Source organism: Pelecanus crispus, chromosome 1 (genome assembly GCF_030463565.1).
Source record: "Pelecanus crispus isolate bPelCri1 chromosome 1, bPelCri1.pri, whole genome shotgun sequence".
NCBI lineage: Eukaryota > Metazoa > Chordata > Aves > Pelecaniformes > Pelecanidae > Pelecanus > Pelecanus crispus.
The window spans coordinates 113,143,866-113,162,934 of NC_134643.1; the positions used below are offsets into that span (position 1 = coordinate 113,143,866).

General features: G+C 41.4%; 1 protein-coding gene across 1 annotated transcript in view; it reads right to left on the minus strand.

Annotated features, from left to right (window-relative positions):
• The window catches only part of ROBO2 (roundabout guidance receptor 2), a 444,176-nt gene that overhangs the window by 110,426 nt on the left and 314,681 nt on the right, over positions 1-19,069 (minus strand). The window contains exon 8 of the mRNA XM_075712688.1: positions 2,971-3,095. Within this exon, the coding sequence (XP_075568803.1) occupies positions 2,971-3,095 (125 nt within the window). The remainder of the gene's footprint in view (positions 1-2,970; positions 3,096-19,069) is intronic.

The following is a 19,069-nucleotide window of genomic DNA, read 5'->3' on the forward strand; positions in this document are numbered from 1 at the left end:
GCCTGGCACAGATACCTACTGAATGAGGGTATTATGAAAACTCCACTAAATTTTATGAGAAAGCAGAGAATTTTGATATGGCTGAGCTTGACTCCATTTATCACTCATTATGCAAAGTGTAAAAAGAAACACAACGTAAGAGACAGTGCAAGGATCAAGCTCCTAATTCTTAAGAGGAATTCTTAAGATCCAGAATCTTCCTCATCACTGCATTAGAAAGGGGAGGCTACCCTTCTTCTTATCTTCAGCATGGGCTTATCTGTTCTTGAAAGGTACCACATCTCAGTGAATATTACACACTTCTGGAGGAGCTCATCAGTCTCATGACTCCTCCTCTGGTCTTTAAAGAGACCAGGTAACTAAGAATTATAACTTGTCCTAAATCGCAGTACAACCCCTTTTAAAATGTTTTTACAATTTCACTGGTTTTAATTAGCTGTCGGGTTGCTCATCTGGGCACAATGGTCATATGCTGGCTTGCAAACAGGGGGACCGGGGTCATCCCTCATGTAATACAGCTGAATTTATCTCAGGGAAGAATTTAATCTGGAGAGTCTAAAGGTTACACACACCCTGCCCTGGTGCATTTCATTGGCGGGTGGCTGTTAGGCTCTGGGGAAAAGGCTACCGAGTACAAAGGACCAGCTGTTTATGCACAAGTTGGCACAAAAAATGACTCAGGAGGGAACAGCTCCCCTCCCTTCCAGCTGGCTGTGCTCAGAAACACAAGATTGAGAAGTGGATTCACAATGAAAAATGCCCTACAATTACTGGAGTGGGCTAACATGACTACACAACATCACTCTGAACACTAACAGTGGTGCTGCAAACAGTTCCTCGAATAAAAGCAGAAACAAGCATTGTAAAGCCAAGCAACAACTTATAGCCAGGCACGCAAGGGTGCAAAGTCATGTATGTTCAGTGGGCAACACCTAATTTGGCCAAAATAATGTCTTTCAGATTTGTGTGATGATATACGGTATGTGGAAACTCAGCCATTCTATGGCGTCTCATTGCAAAATCTGGCAAGTTGTACACTGAGACGGTAACACTAACCTGTGCTACTTCACTGATGCTCAATTAAGATTAACATGAGGGTGTAGTGAATCACATTGAGCTATGTTTCAAGGTTTGATTACAAACCATGTAGGTATCAACTTTTATGTTGCATTTATTTGCCAAAAAACACCATTCTAACCCTCAGGGACCTAGTTCCCAATATGGTAATTAATTTTCCAGGTTTGTAATTAAACAGCTTCAACATGGTACAATCAGTAGGTAATAACATTCAATTAAAGACACAAGATGCATTTTCACCTTAAAATGTTTTTACCCTTGAAGTGATACCAATGGAAGAGGATAAAATAGAGTATTAACACTTTTCAATTACGCTAAATGACTTTAATCCTGCAAATGATGTCCTACTTTAATTAGAAGCTCTTCTCTTTATTACAGCATGATGGATGTCCACTTTATTAGATTCAAGTGTGACACTATAAGCTCACTTTACATAAACATTACCATGTTATTAAAATGCTCTACAAGGAAGGGTTTTGAAATGTTTGCTAGCACATTAGTACTTCCTACTTTAATTTCAATATGCTATTCTACTTTCCCCTTGGAACAATTTTCACCTTAGTGAGGACTCACAATACTGTGCTTTTCCATGATATGATCCACGGAGGTTAGGTCGAAAGTCCTCCGAATAATACGCTGAAAGAAACACACTGGAGACTAAGCTTACACTCATACAAGCTTACACTCATAAAGTAATAGTGCTGTATCTTTGTAAGCCACAAATGCAACAGAGCACAAAATGCTGTCAGCCTTGGTCCTGTCATTCTGGACCAGTTATCTGACCTCATGAGAAGGTGAAGCAGAAGCAGGTGGGGCAGAGCAGGAGCTCTGCAGTTCAGTTCTTATTTCACTTTTTAACTGAGGTGGTACACACAATGCCTCCAGACTAGACAAAAGGCACATCTGCACTGCACAGCACAGTGTGGATACCTGAGTTAACTTGTGTATTGCCATATGAGAAAAAGTAGCACAGGGCTCTGAAAAGACTCATTTAGCCAATGGGGAATGGTACGTAGCATAGATACATAGACAGGCGTACCCATGACAGGCTTCATCAGGGAGCTGCAGAAGGCACTGTCCTTGGGCATCTATTTGCCCCTTTTAATCTTTTCTCAGGTGCAAAAGAGAATATGGCACATAGTTTACAGTGTTCAAATTTAACGTACTAACATGAACTTCATGTTGAAAGTGGGAAGGCCTGACTTCTGCTGTAACATAGTGCCAATACAGCAACAGCAGTAAAAAAATGTTATGGCATGCCATTCAAATATTAAGCTATAGAAGTTAGTATTGGCTGATGGCAACATTGACTGCTACATCAGAAATTTTGCTTTCAAAAAATGACAGTAAGGATCAGGGAAATATTTCCAAAACCAGATTCAGAAATTTCCTGAGACAATTTTACTGAAGAAAGCATCTGCGTGTTCAAAACCTGTATCTGTATGCACTATGAGACTATGCCAATGCAAATCAGCTTGCTAGATGTGTATCTGCTTGATCATGTCTAGACAGGTTGTGAACTGTAATTACTGACTCTGATTAGTTAAAAAATTGAGTCATACCTTTTTCATCTACTATGTTTGTCTCGCCCACCTGTTTGTTGAGGGCTTCAGAATGAAAAGTCTTTAAGACATATACTGTTGCTTTCTATACATTTATGCAGCACCTAGCACAAGTTTCACCAACTTAAATGGCCTTTGAGTTCTTCACAATATTAATATTTAAAAAAACCAGCAACGAAAATGTCGGTAGAGAATAGTGATAGTTTAAAAGACAAATTCCTGTGAAAGATTAGAAGAATCTGTGAAAGGGACTATAAATAATGTTCCTAAAAATTTAACAATATAAGTATTTAGAAACGCTTGAAAGACTTATAGGCTGCTTATAACTTACCTGGCTTCCTTCTTTTTGCCAGAAAACAGCTGGCTGGGGATTTCCTTTAGTTTCACATGGAAAAGTCACTGTTCGACCCTGGGCTACAATCTGGTCTCGTGGTCTCACCACAAACTGTGGGGGAGCTACAATGTAAGAAAAACCATGGTGTAAATTCAGGATATTTTGCAAGGGGGAGATGAGGAATATTGAAGGAAAGAGACAACATTATGGACATTTGTTTTACGCCAGAGGACATAACACCAGAAACATTAATTAGTATAGACAGAACTAATATATAAACAAAACCAACAACAGCAACAAAAAGAGCAGCAATATCAGTATGCGATATCCCCAGTTGTAAAAAAAAAAAAAAAAACAAAAAACCAACCAAAAAAAGGAAAGAAACATTACAACCATACATGCTAGAGTAAATTCTGATGACAATAAGTGCTAAGGAGAAGCAGTCAGGCGTTTATGATGCCAGCTCTGGATGTATTCTACCTTTCATCTGGGCAGATATCAGCACTCTCATACCCTCTACACTTCACAGAGCTTGTTGTTGTGCCGGAGCAATCCTGTATTGCAAGGTATGAATTAGGATATATAGACTGCCTTTTTCTGTCTGCCCCTCTAGACTTTTAAAATGATTGAGAAGGGAGAGGAAGGTCTGGATGACAGCAGCAGGACAGAAGTTCAAGAGCTCCCTCACTTCTGTTAGGGGTAGCGTGGCCAAGAATGGAGTGGGAAGGAGGACTTGCTGTAAAAAGAACGGTTGCTAAAACAACACAAACTTGGGAGATCCAGATGTCAGCTTGTGTAAAGACAAGAAAGAAGCAAGAGTTGAAGAGTTAGTGGGCAGCAGTGGGCTGTGAGGAAGAAGGAATAGGTATTTCAGGAGATGAGGAGAAGAGAAGGGAAAGAAAAAAGGAGAAAGTGGGGTTAAAACAAGAAAGAAGAACCAGGACTGGCTACATTTTCAAGTAGATGGCATTAACGGTGTTCAGACATAGGGGACCAGGAAGCACAGTCAGAAGTGAACAATTTCTAAAAGAGAGGTGTAGTTTTACTTGTCTGGGGGTATTGATAGAGAATAGAGAGTCAATGTTTAGTGGGAATAAGAAGGGAGAGAAAAGGTGTTAATGTGCAGAAGGAAAGTGGGGAAGAAGCAGTGTTGGAGGATTTGAGATAAAAAACTTGACATCAGTGCCTATGTTCAGCATGATGTGAAAAAGCAAATTACTTTTCTATGCATGACATGTAGACCTTCCAGTGTTAGTTCAACACTGGAATTCACTGGAATTGGACTTACACCATTTGGCTTATCTTAAAAATGTAAGCAGTGTCTCCAAATATTCTCATCAAAAGACTAGCTAACTTCTGGGGCAGGCTGAAGAAGGGGACAAAATAATAATAAAAAACCCAACGTCAATTTTCTTCTATTCCACTATTGGTTTGGTGGTTGTGGAGAGGGATGGTTTAGGAACACTAAGCTTTTAGATAAACAGAATTTAAGTGTTTTAGAAAACCATATTTTCACCATTATAATTACAAACTATTTAATTAGGCACGAAGAGCAATCAAGACCCAGCTTCCGATTACACCTGCTGACAGCACAGACACAAATCTGCTAACTGCATAGAAAGGTATGCAGATCTGATTTTTTTGAAACACACTTTACAGTTATCTCATGATGTTCTTCCCAAGGCTTTACAGATCAGCAGATCTGCTGAATAGCACTGGTTCAATGCATTCTTAAAACAAGAACTGCAAAGCACTTAATAAGCATGAATCATCATCAATTTAGAAGGCAGAGGGTGAGGACAACAAGAGGAGTCTTCCTTCTGCCTCACACACCTAAGCATAGGTTTTGGACTCTCTGGAGAGAGAAGTGACCACCTCTTCCCCGGGCCTCAGCAGATGTTAGTCTTCTGAAAGGGCAGAGATGAAGGGCTAGGTGCCCTGCTGCTGCCCATTTATACCCATATATTTTGAGGTTTCTGTAAGAGCATAACTGTTGCTATACATACTCTAGCATCCGAACTCATCCTGTACTATTCCTAAAGTGTGAGACTGCAGCAAGTTGTCTTTCTCTCACCTTGTTTTACCTAGCATACTTGCATGCAATCCCTATAGGTGTCAGAAAGCAGTAATGTGGTAATCAGCGCATGTGTTTGTTCATTCAATCATATGGGAAGGGAAAGAGAGAAAGGCCTTTAAGCTGTGAAGTAGAAACCTCCATTCCTATAGGCATACCTTACAGTAAGATATCTCTACAGTTCTGACCACCCACTTGATAAAGGTCACTCAATTAGTTCAGTGTTTGCTGCTCAGCCATAGAAGTTCATTGCCCAGGATACTAATATAGAATCAATAGCAACCTCAGGCAGAAGGGAGAGCAGAAAACCTCTAACCTTTTTAGGTGTTATATCTCCATTTGACAGGAACTATGCATGAGTGCTATGTCTATCCTCTGTTATGGGTGGCCTCGAGACCATAATCTTTCTATTGTGACGCTAAAAACCTGGTGTCAGGAGATCATCCCATAGATCATACGTAAGCACGATCGATGCCTATGATCACTTCATAGGCATGCTTCGCGAACTGGGGGTATGTTATGCAGATGGTGGTCTGAGACAGCTCAACAGAAGGAAGAAGGGCATGGCATTTCCATGAGCCTATCTTTCAAATCAAATAACCAAATAAATGCAAAGTAGGTAAGTTTAAGGGTTCATCCGAAACATTGTCACACACACAGGGCTGTACTTTAAGTCAGTAATTCAAAGTTCTGAGCAGATGTAATAGCACTGAACTTGTTGCTGTAGCAGACTTTCCACAGACCAAATTAAGGTAATTTGGCAGTTAAGGAACAATGAGAGATAAATGTCCTAGTTTCTACCTGGTTCTTAGTTTTTGACCTACCCCTAACTTTGAACATGTCTCCCTTTCCTAAGAGCAGAAAACTGATCCTTTCTTTTGCAAAAGGAGACAAGGAAAAGAAGCAGGAGTTAAGGCTGTAGCTCAGTCCAGATAATCCAAATGACATGGATTGACCCTGTTGTTCTGTCCTCTCCCTGCCATACACCAAGTCCTCTCCAGCATTTGCCATGCCAGGTGAACAGAAGATCCATGGCCTCATAGCTACTAGTTTGGACTCTGGAGAGTCCAGTAAGCAACAATGTATGGTTATACAAGGATATCTTTTCTAGCTTTTCCCTGCAGCCATAATTACTAGAAATTAACTATAAAAATAAATAAATGAATCAGAGCTTTTATTTAAATATAAACTCTTGATCTCACAACAAGCAGACTTTTATTGGTTACTACGTTAATTAGAGCACAAAACCAATTCCTTCAGCCAAACTATTTAATATCATAATTTTAAAGAACATGAAAAACATCCTTTTGGAAAAATAAAACCTTGTATGTGTTTTTTCAATTTATTCAAAGACAGGTTTCTATAATGAAGGAAATCCCCATTTTGTTTCAGTTTGTTGTCATATTCAGCTATAGCTCTGTTTATAGATAGCCTCTGATAAAAATGACCTTGTTTACAGCATTTAAGCAACCTTTTTTACCATACCAGTTTTATTTATCAATTTCCAGTTGAATAATGCAAATTGACTGAAAGTAACAGGAGTTGCAGGAGTAATTCTTGGTCAAGTGTAACTACCAAAGCAGTAAGACTGCCATTATCCCCAGAGAATGCAACATGACTGTGCTCAGAGACAGCAAGGTTTCTTTGACAGAATAAGCACTTGGGCTCTTCAATTTTTCTAAAAATAGAGCTTATTATCTTCATATATAGATGCTGTTTATAAAGATAGATAAATATTATTACTCTCATTTTGCAGAAAGGTTAACTGAGATCATGACTTCCCCAAAGACCAGCTTCAGTGGAACGTTGGGCAAAACCTAATTCAAGCCATTATTGCTTCTCTTGAAGTAGGTGAATTTTTAAAACGTTCTGAAAAGGTACAGTTAGAGAAATAACAGCAGGCTTGATATGCTTCAGCTGTTAAAGTTATGTGGTACTTTAATGCTTAATTCAAGCTAAACATTAAGGTCATTAGAAGAATCTGTTGAAAAAACTGTTATGAAGCAGCAAACTGAGTGTTGTGCCTATCATACTATTGCCCTTTACCATTTTGGATGTAACATTAACTGGATTGGAATAAACAGAGTGGAAAAACTCTTGCTTAATTGACATTTGAAACTCAAAGACAATGGCTCTAAAAGGAAATATATTGCTTGGATTCCAGGGGACAAGACAAAAATATGAAAAAAGAACAATTAAGACTACAGACCTAGTATACTTCCATTGAAACTTCTTTTCTTCTTTTTTTTTTTTTTTTTTTGAGAAATTTAAATAATACACAGTAAATTAGATTTGATTTCTGGCAAATTATGCTTTGATACTGCATTCAGCAAGCGCTGGCTTCAATCAATGTCACACTAAAGCTCTGTTATGCTAATAGCTGCTTGTGAGACTGAGCAGGATGATATGGAAATCAGATTGTTGAACATGAATAGAAAGCATAGGCCGTGTACGAGGGGGCTTTGAGATGGGGGGACCCTAAGGTTAATCACATCATGTTCAGAACTGTTTTTACAGCACCAAACACTATTCTACTGCAAGAATTAAAAAGGAGATAGAAAAGCATAAGCAGTAGTAAGCATTAGTTATGTTGTTCAAAATGGGAAGAGTGCATTCTGTTGCACTCTTTCTAGATGTCATTTCATGCATGACTGAATGGATCTTTTATTCTATTAATAAATGTATATGAAGGTAGCCTCTGCTCAAGTGTTAAAGAGCTTTAGGGAAAAAAAAAAAGAACAAACAAATACTGCAAATTATTTCAAAGGGATTTCTCAACTCTTTTCCAATCTTAATAGTTAGCAGAATCTCTAATCTGGTCAGATGGATTGCATTTATTTCTTTCCCAGTAATGTTACTGAATACTAAAGGTTATGCTGAGTCACCAGGAGCTGATAAAGCTGCTGATGTAGAGAAGCTTGACTGAGACAGTGAGTTCATCCCTCCTAGGTGAACTCTGGTCACCATAAGAAAGACGGCAAAAGACTCAGAAGGGGAGGGGAAAATTATCACAGGAAAATGTTAATTTATGGCAAAAAGTACAGTGATCGCATATCAAGTACTAGCAACATTTTCTTCCAGTGACACAGTTTTCTAAGCTGATCTTGCAATTTGTGGTTCACATTGAATTCAATGATCCTAAGGGAATGTTATCGTGACTTGCTCACAGCAACTCTCTCAGTCCACGTGCCCTGGGGTGCATACATTATATTGCTGTGATTTTAATTAAGAGTAGATATTGTAGCAAGTTTTCATTCAGTATTGCTACTGCAAGCAGGAATGGAATTGTAACCACAGCAACTAATATCAGTGGGATTTTTGTTGTTGTTTGGTTTTTTTCTAAATATCCTCAATTACCTAAGGCCACCACTATGAGACCAAACTCATTTCACATAATCCAAACAATTTTCAGATAATGAGAACTTCAGTAATCTTTTAATTACATGTACTTAGATAAAATGTCCTCACATACCATGGCATATGAGGCTTTATTCAAAGCTCATTGAAGTTGGTAGAAATTCTCCTATTGGCTTATGTGGTCTTTGGATCAGACCCATTGAAATAATAATATATTACAAGAAAAGAGTGACAGCAACAAATATTAAAGGGCTTAAATTACAGATTTGACAACCTTTAATTGCAACTAATTTCAGTTGATAGTGAACTGCAAATGAAATTCTTGTGAAGATTACATAGGCAAGCTAAAATGATAAAGAGGAGTGCTTCATTTTAAAATGGAATTGTTTATTATTCATAAACATATTCCTGTGACTGGTTCAAAGGGGGTAAGGGAAAAGATGCTGACTTGTAAATGTTCTAAGCAAAACTCAGATAATGCTCACTGATAGGGGAAAAAAGCTTTGAGGAACAAGCAGAAACACACTGGCTGGTAAAGCACCAAGATTCTTTAAGACTCAGCCCTGCTTCCAGCAGGGAAGAAGCAGCAGACCAATGTAATATTACCATCTAAAGTATTTTCCAGCATTGTACATTTGCAGCAATAAATTAATATCATAGTAATCCTTTGAACAATCAAAGTTACATGTGATACGATACTCATTAGCTCTGCCTGGAAGAAGAGTCAGTTAGGGTGATAATGGCGCCTTCCCCAAATTGTCTTCTGACTTCTGGAACCCCATCAACATCACAACCTTCTTTTGCAAAGCCCTCAAAGACTTGAAACTGGGAATCTCGATGCTTGTCTCAAACCCTTACCACAGTGACAATATTCATGTGGCCACTTCAGCTGATCTTCAGTATGTGTTGATACTTTAAGAGACCAAACTCAGTTCCACTCTTACCAAATACAGATCAAGGCTCGCCTTTAAGACATTTACACAGAGGATAGCAGAAGCCCCCAGAGCTCTAGCTGAAGCATTACTTATTTTGAAAAGGGAGGTAACCCTTGACATCATCTATGGAGTAGGACTACTTATTTGTAGGATTGGTTTGCTGGTTCCAGATACTGGCTTAGACGACAGCTGAAGGCAGTACAGGAATTCTTGAAAGAAAATAATGATCCCCCACCTTTGTGTGTCATTGGTTAAATTCATCCAGAAGGTCTGGTAGATATTGGACTTTTGGATGCTTTTGCGATACAAACGTAAAAGAAAAATAAAGACTCTACCTTTATACCTTGCTGTAGCAACATTTGCCCTTTGCATGGCATGAGCTGCCAAAAAAAAAGCAGATATGAAAGTCTAGGAGCTTTGAAAGATGGTTTGCAAGGCTACTACTGCTGACAGAGTAAATAGAGAAAAACAGAAAATATTTCCAGTTTCAAACACCAGAAACCTGGGCTGAGTCAGCAGTTCTTTCTTCAGAAATTCAGTTCTTAATGGCTGCCGAAAGTGATGTGCGGTTCTTAGGACACAAAGTTATTAGTGCACTATTAGCTAATAATAATAATAATAATAATGATAAATCAAGGGTGTAGCCTCTGACACAAGAGCCATTACAGAAGCCTGAGAGGATGACAACTTAGGCCTATTACTAATTCGGATATTTCTTATCAGGGATAAACTAATGGAAGTTTAGGATGGTCATTTTCTTTAAAGTGAAAAGACTTCTCAATCTTACGGTGTGCTCCAGTGATTAGGTATGTTCGCACACTGGGAAGAAAGTAGCTTTTTAGCATGCTAGTTACGATTGAGTTGCCTGGGAAATGAGTTTCATTTTTTCTTCTCCCATGAGTATCATGTTAGCATGGGAACCTATAACTAGTCCCTACTCTGTATGAGTGGAGTTGGACTTTGAAACAAGTGCATTTATCTTATTGGTGGACATTTGTTTTTTTCTTTAACTATGTTCTCTTCCTTGTTCATTTAGAGTGTTCTCTTTCCTCCATGAGTTCTTCTTCAGGTGGATGGTTCTGTCAATAAAAATGACAAATGGGTATGTTGTGGAGATAACAAGTGATTCATGAAGCCACTCACTAGACTCATGAAATTATTTTAAAATGACACAGGTTGTCCTGGTTTCGGCTGGGATAGAGTTAATTTTCTTCCTAACAGCAGGCATAGTGCTGTGTTTTGGATTTAGTAGGAGAAGAATGTTGATAACAGGCTGATGTTTTTAGTTGTTGCTGAGTACTGCTTATGCTAGTCAAGGACTTTTTCAGCTTCCCATGCTCTGCCAGGCGCACAAGAAACTGGGAGGGGGCACAGCCAGAATAGTTGATCCAAACTGACCAAAGGGCTATTCCATACCATATGACGTCATGCTCAGTATATAAACTGGGGGGGGTTGGCCGGGGAGCAGCGATCGCTGCTCGGGAACTGTCTGGGTATCGGTCAGCAGGTGGTGAGCAATTGCATTGTGCATCACTTGCTTCGTGTATCATTATTATTATTATCATTATTATACTGTTACTATTAGCATTACTATTTTACTTTATTTCAATTATTAAACTGTTCTTATCTCAACCCAGGAGTGTTTCTCACTCTTACTCCTCCAATTCTCTCCCCCATCCCATCGGGGTAGGGGGAGTGAGCGAGCGGCTGCGTGGTGCTTAGTTGCTGGCTGGGGCTAAACCACGACAGTCCTTTTTGGCGCCCAACGTGGGGCACGAGATAACAACAGATTAATCAGAGTGTATTAAGGAGTCTGTTAACAGTTGCCGGTCACGATATTAGTTCTTCTGATCTGCACCATGTTCTTTTTTTTGCAGCACGCGTTAAAGCTTGCTGTCAGTTTGTGTAGTGTGCTATGCTCTGCAGTGATTCATGATCTTTTGCTTGGGAGGCTCCTTATCAAAACCCTGACCTTGAGCATTCTTTGGTATTTGGGTTTCATACAGAAGTCACTACTGTACTTCGGGTACTACCTCATAGAGAGAGTTAGCAATTATACTTCTTACTCTGAGACGCTTGTTGTGGAGGAAATACAGAATGGCACCTTTGCTGCTTTCTTCTATGATGTTTCCTCCTTCATTACAACAACTTTCCTGTATCTTGAACACCCCTGGGCAGTTAAGATACTTCTATTGATAATTCTTGGGAATGTTGTTTCCATTTTGATAAAGGTCAGTAAGCAGTTTAAAAATACCATCCAGAGATCTACCCCAAGGCTGGATAGTTATGAGTGGCAGGGTGTGTGGGATCGTATGCGCAAGTACCTAGGGCAGTGGGGACCTCCAGTGTTTTGGAACTTCACCCCTGAACAAGTGCAGAATCCTGAAGAATTAGTAAAGTATTTGGAAGAAGTATGTTGTCACCCTGGTAGCTCCAGAGAGACACAAATCATTGCAACATGCTGGGGACTGGCCCATGCCTATCGAGCCGTGGTCAACGCTAATCAGTACCCTCAAAAGAAAGAGAAGGTCTCTGGATCTGATGACAAAACAACAAGCACTGTGGCTACTCAAACCCCCACTACAGGCCCTGCGGCTACTCCAACCCCCACTACAGGCCTTGCAGCTACTCAAACCCCTGCCCCAGGCACTGTGGCTACTCCAGCCACAGCCATGAGCACTGCGGCTACTCAAACCCCAGTGACAGACACTGTGGCTAAACCAGAGAACCAACCTGCGCCGGTATCAGTTGCCCCTATACAGAAGAAAAAATACACGAGGAAATCAGTTCGTTTAGTAAGGGATGAAGATGAACCAGGGCCATCACGAGAACCAGAGGAGGAAGAACCCATAAATGAGATGGTGACCACCCGATCCCTATCCCTGAGTGAGCTGCGAGATATGCGAAAAGATTTTGGTCGTCATCCAGGCGAGCACATCATCACCTGGCTGCTCCGATGCTGGGATAACGGGGCCAGTAGCCTGGATTTAGAGGGTAGGGAAGCCAAGCAGCTGGGATCCCTTTCCAGGGAAGGGGGCATTGACAAAGCAATTGGAAAAGGGGCAAAACCGCTCAGCCTCTGGAGGCGACTTCTGTCAAGCGTGAAGGAAAGGTATCCCTTCAAGGAGGATGTTTTATACCGCCCAAGCAAATGGACCACCGTAGAGAAAGGTATCCAGTACCTGAGGGAATTAGGCGTGCTGGAGGTGATTTACAGTGACCTGAATGATGAGCGGTTAACCAAAGACCCAGATGAAGTCAGGTGCACACAATCCATGTGGCGGAAGGTGGTACGGAGCGCACCAGCATCGTATTCCAACTCGTTGGCAATACTAGCCTGGAAAGACGACGAGGCACCAACGGTGGATGAAGTGGCTAGACAACTCCGGGACTACGAAGAAAAGCTCTCTTCCTCCCTACGGGCCTGTGTCTCGGCTGTGGAAAAACTGTCTGAAAAAATATGCCAAGTGTTCCAACAACTCAGAGAGGATCTGTCCTACTCCCCACCTGCACGGACCAGTGTCTCAGCCATTAGGAGTCAACGCCCCTATGCTCAAGAGAGAGGATATAGAGGATACACACCACGGGGCACCCTGTGGTTTTACCTGCGTGATTATGGAGAGGACATGAGAAAGTGGGATGGAAAACCCACCTCAACCTTAGAGGCACGGGTGCGTGAATTGCAAGGAAAAACTATTAGAAAAGGCGGTTCTCCCAGGAAAATTGCAGCTCCAGTTTCCAGTGAGCAGTTCCCGAGACAGAGTAAGAGGGCTAATTTTACTTCCGACCTTGATCAGGGAACTTTTGATTCACATTTACAGGAAGTGAACAACGAATACTGTGACCAGTGTTAGAGGGGCCCTGCCTCCAGCCAGGTGGAGGAAAGGGACAACCGGGTTTACTGGACTGTGTGGATTCGATGGCCTGGAACGTCAGACCCACAGGAGTATAAGGCTCTAGTGGACACTGGTGCACAGTGCACGCTAATGCCATCAAACTATAGAGGGGCAGAACCCATTTGTATTTCCGGAGTGACAGGGGGATCCCAACAGCTCACTGTACTGGAAGCTGAAGTGAGCCTAACTGGGAATGAGTGGCAAAAGCACCCCATTGTGACTGGCCCAGATGCTCCGTGCATCCTTGGCATAGACTACCTCAGGAGAGGGTATTTCAAGGACCCAAAAGGGTATCGGTGGGCTTTTGGTATATCTGCTTTGGAGACAGAGGAAATTAAACAGTTGTCCACCTTGCCCGGTCTCTCAGAGGACCCTTCAATTGTAGGGTTGCTGAAGGTTGAGGAACAACAGGTGCCGATTGCTACCACAACTGTGCACAGGCGGCAATATCGCACCAACCGAGACTCCCTGATTCCCATCCATAACCTGATTCGTCGACTGGAGAGCCAGGGAGTGATCAGCAAGACTCGCTCACCCTTTAACAGTCCCATATGGCCAGTGCGAAAGTCTAATGGGGAGTGGAGACTAACAGTGGACTATCGTGGCCTGAACGAAGTTACACCGCCGCTGAGTGCTGCCGTGCCAGACATGCTAGAACTTCAATATGAACTGGAGTCAAAGGCAGCTAAGTGGTATGCCACAATTGATATTGCTAATGCATTTTTCTCCATCCCTTTGGCAGCAGAGTGCAGACCCCAGTTTGCTTTTACCTGGAGGGGTGTTCAGTACACCTGGAACCGACTGCCCCAGGGGTGGAAGCACAGCCCCACCATTTGCCATGGACTGATCCAGACAGCACTGGAACAGGGTGAAGCTCCAGAACATCTGCAGTACATTGATGACATCATTGTGTGGGGCAATACAGCAGAAGAAGTTTTTGAGAAGGGAAAGAAAATAGTCCAAATCCTTCTGAAGGCTGGTTTTGCCATAAAACAGAGTAAGGTCAAGGGGCCTGCACAGGAGATCCAGTTTTTAGGAATAAAATGGCAAGATGGACGTCGTCAGATCCCAATGGATGTGATCAACAAAATAACAGCTATGTCCCCACCAACTAGCAAAAAGGAAACACAAGCTTTCTTAGGCGTTGTGGGGTTTTGGAGAATGCATATTCCAAATTACAGCCAGATCGTAAGCCCTCTCTATCAAGTGACCCGGAAGAAGAATGAATTCAAATGGGGCCCTGAGCAACAACAAGCCTTTGAACAAATTAAACGTGAGATAGTTCATGCAGTAGCCCTTGGGCCAGTCCGGGCAGGGCAGGATATTAAAAATGTGCTCTACACCGCAGCCGGGGAGAATGGCCCTACCTGGAGCCTCTGGCAGAAAGCACCAGGGGAGACTCGAGGTCGACCCCTAGGGTTTTGGAGTCGGGGATACAGAGGATCCGAAGCCCGCTACACTCCAACTGAGAAAGAGATACTGGCAGCATATGAAGGGGTTCGAGCTGCTTCAGAAGTGGTTGGTACTGAAGCACAGCTCCTGCTGGCACCCCGACTGCCGGTGTTGGGCTGGATGTTCAAAGGGAGGGTCCCCTCTACACATCATGCAACTGATGCTACATGGAGTAAGTGGGTTGCATTGATCACACAACGGGCTCGAATAGGAAACCCCAGTCGCCCAGGAATCCTGGAAGTGATCATGGACTGGCCAGAAGGAAAAAACATTAGAATATCACCAGAGAAGGAGGTGACACGTGCTGAAGAGGCCCCACTGTATAATAAATTGCCAGAAAATGAAAAGCAATATGCCCTGTTCACTGATGGGTCCTGTCGTCTCGTGGGAAAGCATCGGAGGTGGAAAGCTGCTGTATGGAGTCCTATACGACAAGTCGCAGAAACTGCTGAAGGAGAAGGGGAGTCGAGTCAGTTTGCAGAGGTGAAAGCCATCCAGCTGGCTTTAGATATTGCTGAAAGAGAAAAGTGGCCAGTCCTTTATCTCTATACTGACTCATGGATGGTGGCAAATGCCCTGTGGGGGTGGCTGCAGCAATGGAAGCAGAGCAACTGGCAGCGCAGAGGCAAACCAATCTGGGCTGCCGCATTGTGGCAAGATATTGCTGCCCGGGTAGAGAACCTGGTTGTAAAAGTTCGTCATGTAGATGCTCATGTACCTAAGAGTCGGGCCACTGAAGAACATCAAAACAACCAGCAAGTAGATCAGGCTGCTAAGATTGAAGTGGCTCAGGTGGATTTGGACTGGCAACATAAGGGTGAATTATTTATAGCTCGGTGGGCCCATGATGCCTCAGGCCATCAAGGAAGGGATGCAACGTATAAATGGGCTCGTGATCGAGGGGTGGACTTAACTATGGACAGTATTGCACAGGTTATTCATGAGTGTGAAACATGCGCTGCAATCAAGCAAGCCAAGCAGTTCAAGCCCCTTGGGTATAGTGAACGATGGCTGAAATATAAATATGGGGAGGCCTGGCAGATTGATTACATCACGCTCCCACAGACCCGCCAGGGCAAGCGCTATGTGCTCACCATGGTGGAAGCAACCACTGGATGGCTGGAAACATATCCCGTGCCCCATGCCACCGCCCGGAACACCATCCTGGGCCTTGAAAAGCAAGTCCTGTGGCGACATGGCACCCCAGAAAGACCACGACACAGGTGGAGGTGGCAAAGCAGATACTTGGTTTGGATTCTTCTGAAAAGCAGTTTCCCATAACCTACGGGATTACTTATAATCCACATCTCAGATACCATCTTTAATATTGACACTGCTTCAAAATTAATTCTCGTACGTCCTACACCGATAGATCAAATACACAAAATTAGAAGCACAGAGGGCAAGCGGGGAGAACTTTTAGCAGGCTGAATGAAATGAAGCACTGGGGGAGAGGAATCAGGCTACAATAGGGCAGAGGTAGAAAGCAGAGGGGAGTAAGGTCTCAGCAAGATTATTACCAGGACCAGTTCTGGTATAAGTGTCCTTCATGCTGCTCCTGTCTCATGGAAAGTGAGAAATTCCTTCTGTTTGCTGTTTTCAGATGAGCCATGTAAAAACACAACAGTGTGAAAAGATCACACTTCAATCATTTGAGAATGCTAAACCTTCCTTCACACCTGGACTAATTGTTCTAATCTTCAATTTAAATTCGGGTTCTGAATTTCATATATAACAACGTTTTCATCCTTCAGTTGTTCTGAAACACTGAAGCAGATAATCTCTGAAAGCGTGGAAGCATAAGCATTTTTTTCTTTCTTTGCAAGAGGCAAAAGCAGTCTAGAGAATCAATAAATAAAAAATGCTAACTGTCCTATATATTTTGACACATAAAATCTCTCTTTTATCCCTGGATGACCTAAAAGAAAGAAATGGGATAAATCTGCATGGTGGAAAAAAAAGATGAGAGGTAAACAATAATGAAAAATCAGGTTTTGTTTATGTTCAAAGTTTTCCTGCCAATTTCAACTAATATAACTGACAAATCTGCATTGATCATTTTTATAACAAAAGTTGAAGCACAAAAAAGAAAAATTACTATGAAGGATTTGTTTTCCTTCTTACCTAGGACTTATGAAAATAAAACAAAATTATGAGAATAATTATAAAAAAATCCAACTCTGTCTCCTACATAACAGAAAAGAAAGGGATCTACTTTCTGACCCCCACCCCACCTTTTCCAGTGCTCTGTGTTCATCAACAGCATCTTTCCTGATCGCCGCCTCCTCTTTGTTTTACAGTACGTTTAAACATTATGTTTAAATATTTGGTCTGAATTTCATCTCAACATTAGACTGTAGCCTGCTGTCCTTTAATCATACATCTCTTTTATTATATCTCATCCAATCACCTTTTTTAAGTGGCCCCTGCACCTTACAGATGCTTCTGGAAAATTTCTTCTAGAAGGTCCTTCACTTAGTTTTGATACATATAGAGACAGGTACCACTGGTTCTGTCTGCCCCATAACTCACTTAGGACCTTCTCTACTCTAGAAAAATGCTTTTTAATTTTTTTTTTTTTCCTGCAAGTGTCTGAGATTCAGGATACATCTTTTGCTCATATCAGATAGAAAAGATGTGCTTTTCTAAAATCTTAACACTTTAGCCTGCTTGCTAATGTAAACTGTACCATTAGGGGATGGCTGGTGCTACTATACCTTCTCTGATTTTAGCAAACACAACAAATTATGCCAACAAAAAGACATGTAACCTGGCATGATTCCTTTTGTCATGGTAGATAGCAGGAAGGTTTGCTGGTAATGTGTTTAAAAAAGAAACACATACCCCTTGCTGATATAGTAAGATTTCATCAAAATAATGAGTGTAATCTAGTTATCTCCTTCAAAAAGACATGAATTCACATGCTGATGAGACGAGCTAGGGAGATAATGAAAAGAGTAAAGAGCCTAGATAGGCTTATAGGCTACATCTATGGTGAGAAAGATGACAAGTTGCTGGTTTGTTTACCCTTGAGAGCAAAAAAGGCTGAGAGGAGATATTCTGCTCAAGTTGGGCCACTGTAAAGTGAAGAGAGGAGAAGGATTGAGGAAGAAAAAAGACTATTTATGCTGATTGACAATGCTAGCATTCAAGGAATGGGGCATACAGTTGTTTTGCTGTTGAATAATACCAAGATCATATCCAAGCTGTAATACAGCTAGCAGCAATTGAGCAAAGAAGGTAAAGGGAAAAGTGAATGGGTTAATGTATTGATTTCCATGCTCCTGTTTAAGGAAAAGTAAGCAATTTCTCCTTTTAGAAAAAAGAAGGGAGAAGTTTGGGGGGAGCAACACATCAAAAGACTTCTTCATACACTAATCTTCAAAGACTTATGGAGAGACACAGAATCCACTGAAGTAAGAAAACAGTTCCTGCTGATTTGAGCATGCTTCAGGAAAGTTAAAGAAGATTTACACATTAAACTTCTTAAAACTTTCCAAGCTAGAGTTCAGCAATTAAAAAAAAAAAAAAAAAAAAAAAAAAAAGAAGGCAGGCCCTTGATCACTTCCTGCACTTGCTGTAACTGGGCTTTCTCTAAGAGAAAAGAGTATGAGTACTGGCACATACTTGGTACCGTAGGACGTCATAGTATAACCTGCTAAAACTTCAAGTACGTGCACTGCCATCTTTCACACTTATCATTGAAGAAGAATCCTCTATTACATCTTCTATGTTTCTGTTCTGATCACTATCTGGCATACCCAAGAAGACTTGGAGCAGCTGGAAATGAAGCCGAGTTTTGTGAACCAGCACTTAAATGTTTGGTGGTTAATGTGCTCAGTGTCCACTTGCAGAGCCGTTCTAGCCCATATATTGCAAACATTTTATTTCTATAATATCTGAAGTCATTGTAGGATTCAAGTGTAAGTTCAGCTAGTGGAGTTTTGCCAAAGTAGAAATGCTAAGGACTTTAGGACTTTTAGACCGGTCTTTAAAAGGTTAAGAAATGTCTGAACAAATCAGCTCATTTTAATTTCTTACTGTTATACAAATATCCCTATGGCAACCTTTTCTCTTTTATCTAAAGAATTCACTACTTTTAAACAAGATTGATGCATTATTCTTTCACCTAAGGAAGACACATATCCCAAAAGCCTAATGTCCACTGATGTCCTCGCTCTTTTCTGAAAATTTCTATAGGTGGTAGCAGCAGACAGACAGGCAACATACCACACTTTGATATGGACTGGAGATTTCTGCCACTGAAAGATGGCACTGTAGTGCCAAGCATGATCTCTTCTCTTCTGTCACACACCAATCGCCATTACTGATGTTGTATAAATCCTCAGTGTCTCAAGTGAAGGTGATATTTTCATGAATAT